Source organism: Leptonychotes weddellii, chromosome 4 (genome assembly GCF_054177405.1).
Source record: "Leptonychotes weddellii isolate Sample4059 chromosome 4, ASM5417740v2, whole genome shotgun sequence".
NCBI classification, from domain to species: Eukaryota; Metazoa; Chordata; class Mammalia; order Carnivora; family Phocidae; genus Leptonychotes; species Leptonychotes weddellii.
In genome coordinates this window covers 39191230-39207377 of record NC_138372.1, presented here as the reverse complement: position 1 = coordinate 39207377, position 16148 = coordinate 39191230, and the positions used below count along the sequence as shown (strand labels likewise).

General features: G+C 51.3%; 1 protein-coding gene and 1 long non-coding RNA gene across 2 annotated transcripts; one reads left to right on the top strand and one right to left on the bottom strand.

Annotated features, from left to right (window-relative positions):
* The first annotated feature begins 1795 nt into the window (after positions 1–1795).
* On the top strand, positions 1796–13496 carry LOC145721266 (uncharacterized). The gene is made up of 3 exons (XR_014144862.1): positions 1796–2238; positions 8031–8154; positions 12605–13496. It is a non-coding gene; the product is annotated as an uncharacterized LOC145721266 (long non-coding RNA).
* On the bottom strand, positions 3585–11660 carry DMRTB1 (DMRT like family B with proline rich C-terminal 1). The gene is made up of 4 exons (XM_006737674.3): positions 11009–11660; positions 9207–9412; positions 5701–5893; positions 3585–4496 (listed from the first exon to the last, which is right to left on the bottom strand). Exons 1-4 carry the CDS (start codon positions 11586–11588, stop codon positions 4408–4410), a joined length of 1068 nt encoding a protein of 355 aa, XP_006737737.2. The 5' UTR covers positions 11589–11660; the 3' UTR covers positions 3585–4407.
* Positions 13497–16148: the final 2652 nt, after the last annotated feature.

Below are 16148 nucleotides of genomic sequence, written 5' to 3'. Positions count from 1 at the left end.
ACACCGAGGTGGTATCAGAGGTGGTATTTCATGCAAGAGCTCCCTGCATTCTCAGCACGCCCCTAAACCAATGTTACGGGGGGCAAAGGGAGGCCAGAGAGGATATGGGTTGTGCCCAAGAACACACAGCTAGGGAAAGGCAAGGAGGAAGAGCAGGGCCTGAAGACCCTGAGCCTTGGCCAATGAGAAGAGGCCATGACTCATCCAGGGTCTCTGAGCAGCTCCCCCGTAAGAGGAACGTAGGCCCAGGTCCACCAAGACTACAGCACCCAGGAGTGGAAGGAGATGTGAGGATCCCCAGAGCTGCAGAGAGAGAGGATCTCATCCCCTGCCCCGGGTCCCGAGGGGTGTGTTTTGTCTACAAGAAGGTGCAGAAGACCCCCTCTCTCCAGGAAGACTGGAGGGGGGGTGTCATGGTGGGAGAGCTCTCCAGGAGGGTTTTGGGGACCAAACCTATTAGTGCAGCCTTAGAAGACACACCTCCTTGCTCCACACGAACCTCAAGAACAAGCATTCTGTCAGTCCTGGCTCACACGGTGGTGCTTACGGTGAACCCCAGGCCACGATCGGAGCTCAGGCACCAGCAGATGCTGACCACCTTCAAGCCCAGAGATCCCAAGAGCCCTTTCCACACCGGTCACCACGATGCCTACTTTAGCATTTCCTCAGGGGGCTCTGGGTGCTGTGGTCAGAAGGTGGCAGTGGTTTCGAGAGGCCAGTGTCCTTAGGCCGCTCTCCCTATGCTATGTTAGAACCTGCTCAGAAACTAGGGTGCATTCACCTGGTTTAAAAACAAATCTGAAGACAGTAACTCAGGGAGAAATGAATATTACAAACTCTGTAACTGTGCTCAGGGATGTATGTGGCCCTCTGCACCCCCTTGGTCACTTAGAAGCTATGTGACTTTGGGCAAATCACTATCCCTCTCTTTGCCTCACTTTCCTTCATCAAATAGGGATAATACACCTCTTCCCTGGCTTGTTGTGAAGATTCAGTGAGGGAAGGAGTGTGGTGCTTGGCACACAGTGTAGTCTCAGCAAAGGCTCACTCCCTGTTCCTCTGCCCCCTGTGGACTCCCAGCAGACAGAGCACAAACCTTAAGGCAAAAGATGCTGCGGTGGGTGGCCAGAGGCAGGGCAACTCAACTCTCCACCCCAAATGCCCAAGGTGACCCTGAGATTCAGCTTTTCGTTCTGTAACAGGCACTCGATAGTACTTGCCTCACCAATGCTGAGCTCACACTGGGAGCTGGGGACACAGGAACAAACGACACCTTGTCTCTGTCTCCAGGAAGCTTGAAGACTTGTGGGAGGAGGGACATCTACTCAGTGGGGTCCGGGTGAGAAAGGGCGACAGAGGGCCTGGACAGGCCCTGCAGAAGCCTCCTAACCCAAGCTGAGTTGGTCTGGAGGAGGTGGCAGCGGAGCTAAGATGAGTAGGTGAAACTGGAAGGAGGAGTCTAGGTAGAGGACTCCGCATGCGTGAAAGTGCAGAAAGGAGAGAAAGGAGAGGAATAAGCCAAGGGACGGGGGTTGGGGTTGGGACTGGTGCCTGAAGACGGATAGAAGGGCACCTATTTCACAGGCAGGGCAGTGCAAAGATGATTGCTGAGCAGTTGGCAATCACACAGCCCACCCTAGAGGCTCATCATTTTGATCTCCCCGGGAGATGCCAGGTCTCTGGGGGGCGCTTCAAGCCGGGCGCTGCAGAAAAACTGTTCTTCGGCTCCGCGGGCGTCGGACCTGCGCGCTTCTCTGTGGCCAGTCGCTAGGCAACGGGCCCCGCCCACAGTTGCTGCCCGCGCGCCCCCCCTGACGGCGCTCTGATAGTACATCCGGCGTCAGGCAATGCCAGCCAGCTGCCTTCCAGAACATTCTCCCAGCTTATAGCCAAGCCTCAGCCGTCAGGGATGAGTAGTGCTGCTGCTGGCTCCGTTTCTCTCTTCCCATACTTTTCTGCCTGGACCTGGCAGACTCTACTGCAAGACCGGGCTGGGCCAGCCTGTGAGGAGAGGCGGCTGGAGAGGTGGGCAGGCTGACTGTGTTGAAGATGTTGGCCCCAGACCAGTAGGGAGCCATAGAAGGTGTGTGAGCCAGGTAGCAACATGCGCAGATCTGGTGTTTCAGTGCTCATGCCCCTGCTGCTGAAGGACAGCCTGGAGGAACAGGGCATTCAGGGAGCAAAGACCGGATTGACTGGGAAGGCAACAGAGAGCAGGGGTCCAGTGACCCCTCCGAGGTAAGTAAGCATGGTAAGAACAAGCTGGGGCTATCAGAACTTGGGCTTCACAGCAGGGGTAAGGGAGGAAGGCAAGTCTCCAACCCTGCCCCACGGTTGTCTTTTCACCCCATCTGCCAAGTTTCCAGGAAAGATGCCAGTCTCCAGAGATTCATCAGATCATAGGCCTGTAGGAGAACTGAGCAATTGTCCCCTCTGTGGAGTCCTGTGGACATGGACTCCAGCAACAGGACACTGCCCTTCTCAGCAGGCCAGAGCTTCCAATCTCAAACCCCACAGGTTAAATAAACATCCTGTGTCCTTGCATTGGTCTGGAATGTTATGGAGTCCATGTGGTCAGACTCTTATACCTGTGTGCATTGATCAGAAATACTTTAATGCAGCTTGGTTGAAAAATCTTTCAAAACATGGAGTCTAAAATAAAAGTGTAATGAATAAGTAGGGGCACTAATCCAGCCTTACTTGGCCGTACTGACAGGCCAGGGTCCAATGAGGTCAGGGGGAATGGGGCCAACTGGAAACCAGGGCTCCTGCGGTCCTGTGAACCTAGGAGCAGGACCAGCACTGTTGTGAGGGGAGGGCTGGGGTGGGAGGAGCTTCAGCCTCAAAACCAGGCTAGTCCAAAATCACATCATCTGGTCCAGACTGAAGCCAATGCTGACCTACAGGCCTTGGCATACTTAGGTCGGCCCCACTGAAAGAATCGTCTGTAAAGCAGTAACTGAAACATTCCTAGGACTGTATCCTGCTCCAGTGCCTTCCAACAGAGCAGGCCCAGGCCCAGCCACCGCACTGACGTTGGGAGAACAGCCAAGTATCACTTCTCAGAGATTGTCCTGCCACATGTCCTATAAGGGTGCTGGGACACCCCTGCCTATAGGCCAGGCAGGAAGCAGGTCAGCCTGTTTTCTTGACTCCAGTCCTTCCCTGGACAGAGAACAAGACACGGTCTCTCACCCAGAATCCTTCACTCTAGTCCCCTACTCTGTACAACCCCCTACTGGGAGTGCCTACTTTCACCTTCAAGATGGAGTTGAGACCCCAACTTCTCCAGAAGGTCTTCTCTGCCACCCCCACAGCTGGGTGAGGGAAACTAAAAGAAATCTTTATATTTTGGGTCTGCATCAGATTTGCTCAAAAGGTCTCCACTGCTTAAAAAAAATGGTGATAATACCAATAATGATAGTCAGAAATCTAGTAGCCTAGCCCAAGCCTCTCGCTGGCTAACAGAGGCAAAGGGAGAGGGGAGGTAGGTTAGGGAGGGACCTGCCAGACCCAGACCCGACCCCTTACCCAACACCATCCTCCCACAAGGATTTAAAGAGAGAATAAACCTTCCACGACAATTTCTACTACTTATTTTATTTCAACAGTCTACTGTCCCCAGAGGAGAAACGGATACAGAGGTGATTTAGAAGCACCATTCTACTCTCCGAGAACAGCATTCAGTGCTTATGAACAGCCTACTTTTTAAAGTTGGCAATCACTATAAAAATATCAAATAGTCAAACTTTAATAGATTTTTTTTAACCAGAAATGATGCCTATAGTGGCTTGAACTTTATGGAGGGGAGATGAAGCAGCCTCAGCGGTCAGAATGCTTAGTGAAGCCCCATGGAGAAGGGGCAAGGGGCAGTGGCCAGGCAGCCCTCACGGGACAGGGCAGCAGGGAGGGACGCTGCAGAACCGGCTGTCAGCGCCCGGGGCCCCGCTTTCCACACCGGCCACCTGGATGTGCAGGGGCACTTGGTGTCTGTGCTGCCCCCAGCTGGGACCAAACAGAGGCAGAAGCAGAAGGCTGAAATAGATGGTGCCTCCTGTGCTAGAGCGGGGCCTGAGGAAATCAAAGACCGCACCTGGGAGTGAGTTTAACAGCCACACAACCCAGACTCGGTTAAATTCATTCCTAAATGTGAGCTTCCACCAGCCCCGCAATCCTCAGAGCCCTGGCCCTCCCCTGCTAACCATCCTCCACGCTCCTGGTCAATCCCACATCTCAGGATTGAGAGAACTTTAGAAATCACCCTCCTCCCTCCTGTCTTGAAATGGAAATTAACTGCCATCTTATACCTACCACTATCCTTCCTCCCTACACATGGCCGAATGTGGACAAGAACATCATTGCTGTTACACCCCCACGCCCCCAGCCCACTGGCCCCAGTGCCCGGGCCTAGTCAGACGGCTCCTGAGAGGACGGCTGGCTGGGCTCACGGGGTGGCGCCTCGGGCCCCTCCGCGTCCTGGTCCTGGTCCTGGTTGTCTGTGAAGGACAAAGAGGAGGGGCTGGATTTACAAAGAGGGGAATGACCTACTTTCAGAGGTAGACTTTCTGTCAGGCAGTCTCACCATCCCCAGCCCCAGCGGAGAACACCTTTGCCGTTCTTTGCTAGGTGTCCGGACGCTGGCCACGCAGCCGCGGCCCTGTGACACAGACTCCAGCTCACCCTCGAGCTCTGCCTGTCGCCAGCTGGTGGCGAGAAGCAAGCTACCCCGCAGCTCTGAACCTCAGCGTCTTTCTGCCTCACAACACCACGTCAGCAAGGGGATGACAGGAAATAAGAACGAACGCTAATGCCATCCCCGGGGTCAGGTCCTCAGAATCCCCTCCTGAGGTGGGCACCATCGGTCCACTTTGGCAGAAGGTGAAGCTGAGGCACAAGGAGTGCATGGACTTGCCGCGGGTCCCACAGCCGCTAAGTGCTGGAGTCGGGACCCCCAGGCCGTCTGGCTCCGCGGCCAGCGTGCTTCAAGCCACATACCATCTCTCCGGCCTGTGCACCCGGGCGTCTCACACACAGCAGGTGTGCAGTAGGCCTCACCTCCTTTCCCTGAGGAGCCTCACGGAAGGACTGAAAGGGAAAAAAATCCTAGAACCTTTAAAGCTGCAAGAGCCCTCAAAAGGAAACCGAAAGCATTTTTACATCCGAAACGTGCGTGGACTGTCACAGGAACTCTGCGACAGGTCCCACTTCACAGATGAGAAGACGGGCCTAGCTCCCGGTCTGACTCTCCACAGAGCGGCCGGGGGCAGAGGGCCACCCCTAGCGGCCCCAGCCCAGCTCCAGCTGCTGCTCCTTGCCTGGCCGGAGAGGCCCAGCCGAGCCAGAGAAGCCTGGCCCCTCGGGTCTCCGGCCCGCGCCAGCCCCCCGCCGCGCCTCCGCCTGTAGGCGCTGATAAGGGCAGGGAATTAGCATCGCAGCCGGAGCCAGACAGGTTCTGTGGAAACCCGCGCGCTGCCATCTGCCATTTACATATGCGAGACCCTCTCTGGGTTCCACTGGTTTTCGCACCTGAGACTGGGGACCCCCTCTCTCAGATGCTTGCATATGGAATAAAGGGAGGGGTTTAGGGCAAGAGCTCATCCCGGGGCCTGGTGCGGCCCTTCTCTCACTTCAGATTAGGCCCCCTGCCTCCAGAAAGTCTTCCTGGCTCCCCAGAAGCTGACGGACGGGAGCTCCACTTACCAGCGGTTTCCTTGTCCGTATCAGACGGGACAGCGAGAGAGAAGGAGGCCGGCGGCGGGGGCGGCGGCAGCGGCGGCAGGAAGTGGAGCGCAGACAGGAAGCCCGGCGGGAGGAACTGAGGCTGCGGGGCTGGCGGCGGCGGCGGCGGCGGCGGGTAGTAGCTGGGCTGGAAGTCTCCCACCGGCTCAGGCACCTGCGGGGCACACGCAACCCACAAGCCAGAAAGGGAGAGGGTTAGCCAGACAGCCTGGTCAAATGGGTCTCAGGCTCCTCAATGGGGGGCTCCCCAAGAGGTAGATTCACCAGTGTGGCCCCCACACCTGGGGACAGAGCACTTGGGACAGGGTGTTTGGCCGATACCCCCCAAATGATTGGAGGCAAGAAGAAATTCAGACACATCTCAGGTGAGCCTGGGGAACAGCCACACAGTCACACTGAGACCTTTTGTATATGCACAGATCTGGGACCTCCTTCCACCCTCATGACCCCAGGAGGGAGGTTCTAGTACCCTCCTCGTGATAATGATGGCACACAGTGTCCATGAGGGGCAGCTCTGGGCCCAGGGCCACGGGGCTGGTAAGCAGCGGAGGCAGAACTGGATCCGTCTGTCAGACTCTACCGCTCCGTGCTGGCGAAGGGTCCCAATGCATCCCAACCCCCCATGGTCCCTTTTCCTGATTCAGCTAAGGACTTAGACTCTATAGAGTCGGGGGGCCTTTGGAGGCCCTATTCCAACACCACAGAAGAGCTGGGTGCAGTGCAGCCGTTCCTGAGGCAAGGGCAGCTGGGGACCCCAGCAAAGTGACTCCGGCGGGCAGCCCTCTGTGTGGCTGCCCCTTCTTCCGAACATGGAAGCCACGCTTGTGCCACGGGTCGCTAAGGCTGGAATGGGGGCGTCTGGAGGGAGGACTACACAGCTTAGCACTGAACAGACAAAGACGTGAAAGCAATAAAAAATCGTAATGAATTTCAGATGTAGTTCCTCTTATTTACTTCTGCATCCAGAAACTTCAGAGCACTTTACAAGCTGTGTTCTGGAGAACGCTAGTGTCCTGTAAGATATTTTATGTGCTCTTAAAAGTGTTCTTTGACAAAGGAGTTTGAGAAACCCCACGCACTGCCCCCACATCGGTGAGTCACACATGAGCACATTAAAGCCTTGAGGCAGTCTGCAAAAATCTCTTTAGATTAACCCAGCATTTCCTAACAAGGAAGAGAAGAAAGCCCACCTTCAAGTATCTACTACGTGCAGGCCCTGTGCCAGGCACTTTCCAGGCATTACAGCTTCTTCAATCCGTCAATGGCCCTATGAGATAGGTACTCGTTCCCCTACTGCCAGAGTGAGAACCTGAGTCAGACCCTCAGAGGTTAGATGGCTTCCCCAGGCCATTTGGCTAGTAAACAGTGGAGGCAGGACTGGATCCCAGGTCTGTCCAGCCCTGAGCTTGTGCTGTTTTATGGGAAGACAACAGAGGAAGTGAAGAAGCAGCAAATGGGACAGGGACACAGGAAGACAAGGCTGAACACATCTCTGGGGAGTATCTCAGAGCCCAGGCAGGGGGCAGCAGGACAAGGATGAAAGCAATTCATAGGCTCTCGGGTTTGAAACAGCATCAGAAATAAATGCTGATCCTCTCTCCAGACGTGAAGGGGGATGGAAGGGGGATTATTAGGGCTTTAATTCCAAGCTGCTCAGCCAAGTCTCTCCCTGGATCACAGCTCCTGCCTGGGGCCTGTGGTGGCAGCTCAGGCCCCGATAAACCAGCTGAGATCACACTCTTAACAAAGGCCGTCTGGCAAGCCTGTCAATCAGAGCTCTACCCTGGACGCCAGGCTCCATCCGAGCTTCTGTGTGAGCAGACGGTGGGTGCGTGCTCCACTTGGCCAGAGCCCCCTCTTTGTGTGAAGCCTGGAGGCACTGTGCTCTCCTTGGGCTGCAATGGGGTGGCCAGCACCCACAGAGTTCAGCTGTGGCGGGGGTGCTGGTGAGAGTCAAGGGCCATGTCTGCTCTGTCTCTGCATGACAGCCATACCTTGGGAAGGAGAAAGTGAGTGCCAGGGGCCCAGACTTGGGGTGAATGCTGTTACTGACCAGCTACGTAATCTGAATACCAGGCCCTCCCCCCCCGACACTTTTGTGACCATAAACAAATACCTAACTCCTCGGAGTCTTCTTCCTCTACTCTATAGTGGGGTAATACAGCGTACCCTGATGGCTCCCATAAGGGTCAGTAGGCACCCTGGAAATTATCAAGACCAGTGGTTTTCAAACTCTTTCCCTTGAATCAATGGAAAATGACTTATGTAAAACTTTACAATGTCTAAAACAGACAGAAGAGATCCTGCTGGGGCTGCAGCCGGAGTGGGGACTCAGCGCCCTGTGTGCCTGACCTGTGTGGACACATCTGGGAGGGCATCTCACTGGCTCCGCTCTGCAGCTAAGACTCTCGGCCGGTATGTAAATGTCCAGTGTTCCTCTTTCTTTTCAATCACTTTCCACATTAAACAAGGAAGCCTGCTCTGTCCTCACTCTTTTCTACCCTCCCCGCAAGAGAAACATCTCTCTAACACCCAGGTTAGGCTTTCTGCTCTGAGAGAGGGAGGAAAGGTAATGGTGGTCTACGTTTCCGTGAACGTGAGCTACATTAGAACCGACCTGCCCCACAGGTCCAGCCCAATGGGGCCAAGTCAGGACTAGTTACCCAGGCCTCTGACTATCCTGCAGTCCTGACCGGCCTCAGGGTTGCCAAGAGGTCTGGTCTGGAAGAAGCTGGTAACTAAGGCCACAAAACCTGTTCTCCCCGACTTGTACCTCACACAACAGAGACGGCCTGACTCTTCCTTACTCAGTATTCAAAATTCCAGGCTTAAAGAACACAGCAGTTAGTAAAGGACCACTGATCTTACAAAAAGATTAAACCTCATCCATTCTTTCAACAAATATCCCCTGAGGTGACAGGTGTTTGGGGAAGGTTTCCCTATTCTTCATGATTAAGCTTCAACTCCTCCTGAAAGGTGCCTGAAGTCTCAAGTGGCCCATACCTTTGGGCAGGGGACCTACGTCTGCTCCTGGCTCTGCCCTCAACAGTGTGGTGCCAGGACAGTGAGACTTCTTTCCTGGTGCCCAGCAAAATGAAGCACCCTTCCGGCCCCAGCATGCAGTGAGTCCAGGCTAACGGTCACTCAGTCAGTGGTACCGTGCGGCTGTCTCCCAGGCTTATCCAAGCTATGTCTGCATTCCTTCTTGCCTGATCCCCCAGCTCTGAAAAGCACATGCCACAGCCCAGACAGCCAGGCCAACCCGTTTACACGCAAATGGACCTGCCTACATGTGTGCACTCCGAGAGGTGAGCACTGCACACGGTCAATGTTACGTCCATCCTGCCAGTGCTCAGGGCCTGGCACAGACTGGCCCATCGGTTCGCTTCCTGGGACTGAGGATCCACAAGAGCAATAGGGCATCTGGGATAAGGAGGAACCGGGAAAGGAATGGAGATGGGACTTACCAAGGCTCCTCCATGGAAGTGGCTGCAGGACACGTGCCGGAAGCCCCGCTGCAGGGGGATCCCCGGAGTGGGGGATCCATCCTGGTAGCCCAGTGGGAATGGGCAGTAGGAATGCATGTTGGAGCAGCTCGGGTACAGCTTGGAAGGCTCTCTCTCCAGGTACTCGGACCCCACCACACAATCTGAGCTAATGCTCAGAGAGAGCCCTGAAAAGGTAAGCAATGAAGGAAGTGTTAAAAACACACAGAGCTAAAGAAAAGAGCATCACATCACTGTACAAAGGTAGCAGCACAACACTCAAAGCCACTTACAAAGAACTCCCACGTCCATTATGCTTTTGATCCTCCCTGCTTTTTAAGCCCTTCAGCCATGTCCCACTGCTCTTAGAAAAAGTCCTTGGCACAGCCATAAAGCCTCATGAGGGCTGGTTCTTGCCTCCACTCCAGCCTCCTCACACACTATAACCTAGCAGTTTCTCCTTTCTCATCAACCTCAAGGCCTTTGCAGATGCTGTTCCCTCAGTTTAGAAGGCTTTTCCCCCCAACCCCACTGTGCCTCAGTAAGTCCTCAGTACTCAGCTTCTACTCTTCCCTCAACCACAACTAAACCATCAGTTATCAGAACTCTATACATTGATTTGCGTGATTCCTTGATCAGCGCTGTCCCTCCCACAAGGACAAGATCCTTGAAGGCAACAAAAGTGACTTTTCCCGCTTTGGTTCTTCATCACTAGTGTTGGGGCACAGTTAAGTACTCAGTCCCTGTTGAGATGGAACAGAGAAAGGCCCTGTGTCCATGGAAAGGTATCTTCTAGAATTGCTGTTTCAGGTCTGCCTTCCCCCTCTAGTTTCCTGGGGATCTAAATTTTCCTAGAATGTCCCAGAAGGCAGAAATGACCTTCAGAGAACATCCAGGCCAATCCCCTTAGCATAGAGGGGAGAGACTGCCACAGAAGGAAGGAGCTTGCCTAAGGTGACTGAGCAGTCTCCCAGCCTCCTGTGCTCCTTCTACCACAGTGCCATAGAGAAAACCAAAAAAAAAAAAAAAAAATCATGTGTCTGCACCCAAAAAGAGCCTCAAATCTGTGTATGACTTGAAACTGTACTTTTAATACTGAAAAACCACCAAAACATAAGGAACCATGTAATTTATGCATATGGTGGGAGCGGTGGAAAAAGAGGTAATATCAAGAGACCAATTGTTCCCCAGGGGTGCACAGAGAACTGTCTCATTCCCACTCCTAGCTAAAGGGCGGAAATGGGTGCGCAGGCGCATTGGGCCAGGGCCCTTCCAAAGGAAGTTGGCTGGGAGGAGCCTCCAGCGGCTGGAAAGGGAAGAGTGCGCAGGCGCAGTCATCACTGCGTAGGCCCGCCCACAGGGGCGTCTTGAAGACGGCGCCACCAGCCCAAGAAAAGGGCGGGAAGAAGTGCGCAAGTGCAGTAGGGCCCATCTCGCTAGGGCATCTTCCTGAAGGAGAAGCCACAGCTAAGGGGATTGGGGGCCATTTTCTTTCTCCCAATACAGAAAGGCAAGAAGCTAAATGTTAAAAGCCGTCAGAATCACCCATTCCTTTCCAGCTCTCTTTTACCTTTTTGCAGAATGGCCCCCAACCCAAATCTCTATTTAGAGAACAGTTTCCCACAGCAGGAGTACCTCTGAAAGCATTTACCCCACCCCCACCCCAAGGGCCCATCCCGGTAAGATCCCGGGTGGCCTGGGCCGCCAGCGTGGGGCACGGGGAGGCTGCAACCCGGAGAGGCATCCCAGGCGGGGCGAGGCCACGCGGGGCCCGGGAATCTTACCGAAGTCGGCGAACGGCGGGCTGGGCACGGGCCGCAGCGGCCTGCGCAGCTCCAAGCGGCCGGAGTAGCCCTTGCCTGCGGCCTCCGCCCCGAGCTGGAGCCCCACGGAACTGGGCACGGCCACGGTGGCTCGTTCGCTCAGCCCCACGTGGCCGCGGCCGCCCAGAACTGGCTGGAAGGCACTCGGGCCCGGGCTCGGGCCCCGCGGGGGCCTCTCCGGGAAGCCCGCGGGCACGCGGCACTCCGGGCCTACCTCCCGGTCTCCCGAAACTGCGAGCGGAAGCAGCTGGCGGAGGCTTGAGCCCGGGGCGGCGGCCGCAGCCCCAGACAACAGCTCCGGCCGGTGCGCGCCAAGGGCCATCTCCTGCTCCTCCTCGGAGGCCTGCTTCTTGAGCACCTTCTGCGCTGCCATAATCTTCTGGCGCTCGGTGATCAGGGAGCACTTCTCGCAGGTGCACTGCTTCCAGCGGCACTTGCCCGCGTGGCCCTTGACCGGCACCAGGAAACCATGGTTCCGGCACCGCGAGCACTTGGGGCTACGCAGCATCTTGTCGGCCAGCTTGGCAGGGTCTGCCTTCATAGCACAACCGCTACCTCTGGAAGCTGGGGAGCGAATGCAGCGAGGACGAGTGGCGCCCCACAAGTCTCTGGTGCTGGGGCTTTTGGATACATTTGTAACAAAGTGGTTCTCAGTAGGTCCCGGGAGCTGCACGGGACCTTTGCATTTTCCCTCCTTTTTTGAAGTGCAGAATTTGGAGACTTTGTGTGTCTTGGTTAATTACATGCAAGGGATTGGACTGAATAAATTCTTCATGGAATGCTATTGCATGTATGTCATCTGGGTTATCTTAAGTCTTACCGATTTAATTTTCCAAACTTTCTATTCCCGCCACACCATAGACAGAAGGTATTTTTGTAACTTCAAAAGAGGCGGAGTGATAGTCAACGGTCCACAGATTTAAAGCTCCAGAAGTATGGATCTCTCAAACCCATTCCAGGAGAAAAGCAGCCTAAGAGGCAAACCGTGCTTCTCCTTCCAAAAGTTGCTGCTTCTGCTGAATTTCATTTCTCTCCCCCGCTGAGAAGCAGCGGCTCACAGTGATGCTTCCAGAATAGTGTCAAGAGCTCAGTGCAGTGTGATAGTTGCTCAAGGGTGTGCCCTAATAGCAAGACTTTTGTTGGTATAGAAATGCATTTCTGGCAAATGGTGCATTGCTGTTGCTGATGCCTTCCAAAGTAAAGCATACTTTAGACAGGGTATTTTAGCATGAGCTTTTACCATTCTTACTTTGCCATGAATTTAGTTATCCCTGTAAAGCAGCCCAAATTTTGGGTCATCTGAAAACTGGCACAAACTTCATAGTTTTCCAATGCTACTAAATTAATTCATTTTCTTGATAGAAATGTATGACACTCTGAGGTCTTTTTTTTTCCAGGTCCAAAAAAATGGGGAAAAAAATGGATCACTAACACCTATGTTGAAAAGCTTATAATCATAGGATCAGTTATATTTAAGGAGGTAGTTATACTTAAAACCTGGCTAAAATGTGTGTGTTTTAAACTGACCTCTTTCTGAAATTTTCTGTCTGGTAGCAGAATGGCAGAAGCGAGGCCCGGTGTCCACCTTGATTTTGCGGAGCTCTTGGTTGCGGCTGGCTCCTTTGCGCTTCTCACCAGAGGCCTGACAATAGGGAATGGTTGCAGTTCTGCGGCTGATTAGAAACCTAGAGCTGAACAAAGGTTTGTAAAGCCCTTTTCTGCTTTAAAGAAACATATTCTTCATTTTAATAAGAGGGCAAAAGTATACGCTTCCTGTATTATTTGGCCCTTCAGGGATTTCACTGGTAATTTTACATCCATTTAGAGAGATCTAGGTTTGTCTCTGCTTTGCTCTACACCCTCTATCTTAGTTTTTGATTTTAAATATATGGTCTTGTAGATAAAAGACAGGAAAGCTCGTTTTCTGACTCTACCAATTCAAAATGTCTAACTTTTTCACTGAACTTCTCATTTGAAAATGGTACTTAAAAATCATAGTTACAATACTGCTGTCAAAAAAATCTGGAGCATAAGCTGCATTGTTTCATGATAAGGTCATATTCTGCATTATCAAATTTAAATTTTAACATCAAATAACATGGGAGGATGAGACAAAAAAAGAAAACTACTCTCATTTACATTTCATGCTTGACCACCCAAGCTCTCTTCATTTTCCTATTAATGATTTAAAGGAAAATCCTATTCAAAGCCAACTATTTGAATTAACATATTTTGGCCTTGTTAACTACAAAATGCTTCCATATTTACTTCATAGCTTTAAGGGCAAAATATACCCAAGGTGATGTGAATTTGCATCATGCTTTGAGAACATTAATAAACAACCATATATCTTTTTAATCAGTAGTCACATTGTAAGATGCAAAAACCCCAGGGTTTAAACAGTAAACAAATCTAAGAAAAAAGAAAAAAAGACTAGTTTATTTCTCTCTTCCCTGGAAAGTCTCAATTTGTGTAGGTAAATTCAACAGAGCTTTATTTATTTCACTCTTGGAAATTCAGGCAAATTGATAGTTTTGTTTTATTTTGTTTGATGACTGATTACTTCTTAGGCTGCTGCTTTTTAAAAGAAATATATACATTTCTTTAAATTGTTATTTCTTTAGATTGTTATATACAATTCTTTAAATTCTTAAAAATGATGGTAAAAGTGAAAAACTGGAAGTCATAAAAGGATGGGAGCCCTTTAGTGGACCCTATAGTAGACCCCTTTTTTTCCCCCATACCTAAACCTTAGGATATTTATGTTTAAGAAAGTCTGCATCCTCTTAAGCAGTGGTTTATAAAATAACAAGTCATAGTTGCTGAGGAATCACCAGTTTGACTAATGAACCACAAAGGGGCTGGTTGGTGGTCATATGTGACTCCCAGCTTTGAGGCTCCTTTTCCCTCGAAGTCCCAGGTTTTCTGTCTTGAATAATGCCTCTTCTTTTCAGTGATATGTTTGCTCTTGGTACTGTTTAATTTATATTCGTTGTAAAGAGTCTTGTATTATACAATGCATGGAGGTATCATTTACAATCATTAAATATTGCATGCATTGTAATGCTTCCTCACTGGGAGTACACAAGAGTAAGGAAGGGCTTTTTTGCCTATAGCTTCTTTCCCCTAACAGTTATAACCCAGATATCTGCTATCTTCCCCTTCTTCAAGTTCTCTCCAGTGAACAATGAAAACTTTATTGAAGATTTTGTAGGGGATGGAGGAGAGGATTTACATGACACATCCTATAGCAGATGCTTTAAAATCCTGCCTTAGCATTTCTGTTCTCTCAATATCCTCCTCTGCTGTGCCATATCTACTGGAGAGAAACTGGTCTGCCCCCCAGCCCACCCAGCACCCCCAGCCCCCCAGACTCTCTAGCTTCTCTCTCCTTTCTTGATTTTTTGGGGAGCTCTGTAACAGCTGTGACTATCTTATTTTCCTTTATGTCTAGCAGAAAATAGACATTCGGTAAATATTTGAATGTACAAATGGCTCTTGCCTCCCTCTCCTGCCAATGTCGAAATTTTCTCATCACTAATTGGCACAGTAAATCAGCTTGGCTTCAGCAACTCTCCCCAAACATACAAAACAAAAAGCCCACAGTGAACAGGACCACTCTCCTGACAAGCAGAATTTGGTGACCAACTTTGGATCCTTGAGCTCACCCCAACACCTAATGGTTTACTAATAGTAATAATATCAGCCAGCACTTTGTGTTTCTGTATGCAGTAATTCTTCAGTCCTTTGTGTGTATTCATGCATATAATCCTCACAACAGTCCTCTAAGGTAGGTGCTGTTATTTTCACCCCCACTTTACACATGAAGAAACTGAGGCCTAGAGAAGTAATTTGCCCAAGGTTTTCCAGCCATTGAGTGGCAGATCTATGATTCAAAACCAGGAAATCTATCCTCAAAGTCCATATTCTTAACCATATATCTGCTAACTATTTCAGTATTTCTTCTAAGCAAACACAGTGCTCTCCCCAAGAAAGCTTTGGTTGATGAATAGAAATGTTTGTCTTATTATATACCCATTACAGTTGGGGCAAAGGGGGTGAAGCTGATAGCAACCTAGGGAAGCTTCCTTTGATGCCCTGCTTAGTTGCTTTCCGCCACCCACAGCCAATATTTATTGAATGCCAACTATTTGCTAAGTATAAGAGACACAGAAGTAAATAAAAAATCAGGATCCTTACCTTTAGGCATACATTCTAGCTGGCAAACCAGACAGTAAACAAATAATTCCAAATGAAAACTGGGGAGTCAGGGTGGCAGGGAGAACCAGGATGCTATGGGAACCCATATGAGGGCCTAACCTGGATCAAGAGATCGGCTCCCAGGGTGCCTGGGTGACTCAGTTGGTTAAGTGTTCGACTCTTGATCTCAGCTCAGGTCTTGATCTCAGGGTCATGAGTTCAAGCCCTGCGTTGGGCTTGATGCTGGGCGTGGAGCCTACTTTTGGAAGGAAGGAAGGAAGGAAGAGGACAGGAGGGGAGGAGAGGAATGGAAAAGGAAAAGGAAAGGAAAAAAAAGAAAAGAAAAACCAGCTCCGTTGAGGGGTTGATTTCCCTGCTGAGGCTGAAAGGCTGAGTAGGAACCAGTCAGGGACAGGAGCAGGAACCAGGGGTGCCTCAGACAGATGGAAGAGCATGTTTGAAGGCCTGTGGTGGGGTTCTAGTACAGTGGAGTCAGGACCAGAGAGAGAGAAGGTATAGAAGTTAAACAGTAGCCAGATCATGGAGGGAGTCCTTGGGGAGAAATTATGGGTGTCACTCTCTAAGATTAAGGAGAAGAAATGACATGGCAGAGGCAGGCCAGAATGGAACCCACATATCCAGACATGTCCCTGACCTTGGTTTTTCTTTCAGAAAGTAGGACAAGAAGTAACTAGGACTCACACAGGTATTGCAAGATGAAAAGGAGTTGAGCATGGTTTTCTTTGGGGTGGACTTTGCAGGTGGAGCACACACCCATGGCTAGCCATGGCCCTGGACTCACACTGTGCTAGCCGCCTGATTCTCCTAAGCCCGCAGCCCTGTTCACTGGTTCATGTGACCCCTCCTAGGAATCTCCTTAGGAATCATAAAACAGAAGTGA

Excerpts from the sequence above, each read along its gene's own strand:
- DMRTB1 (XM_006737674.3), bottom strand. The coding sequence starts at position 11,588 with ATGAAGGCAGACCCTGCCAAGCTGGCCGACAAGATGCTGCGTAGCCCC. Across the intron at positions 5,894-9,206 it reads ACTTCCATGGAGGAGCCTTG|GTGCCTGAGCCGGTGGGAGA; the intron begins GTAAGTCCCATC and ends TGTGCCCCGCAG. Across the intron at positions 4,497-5,700 it reads TACGGACAAGGAAACCGCTG|ACAACCAGGACCAGGACCAG; the intron begins GTAAGTGGAGCT and ends TGTCCTTCACAG.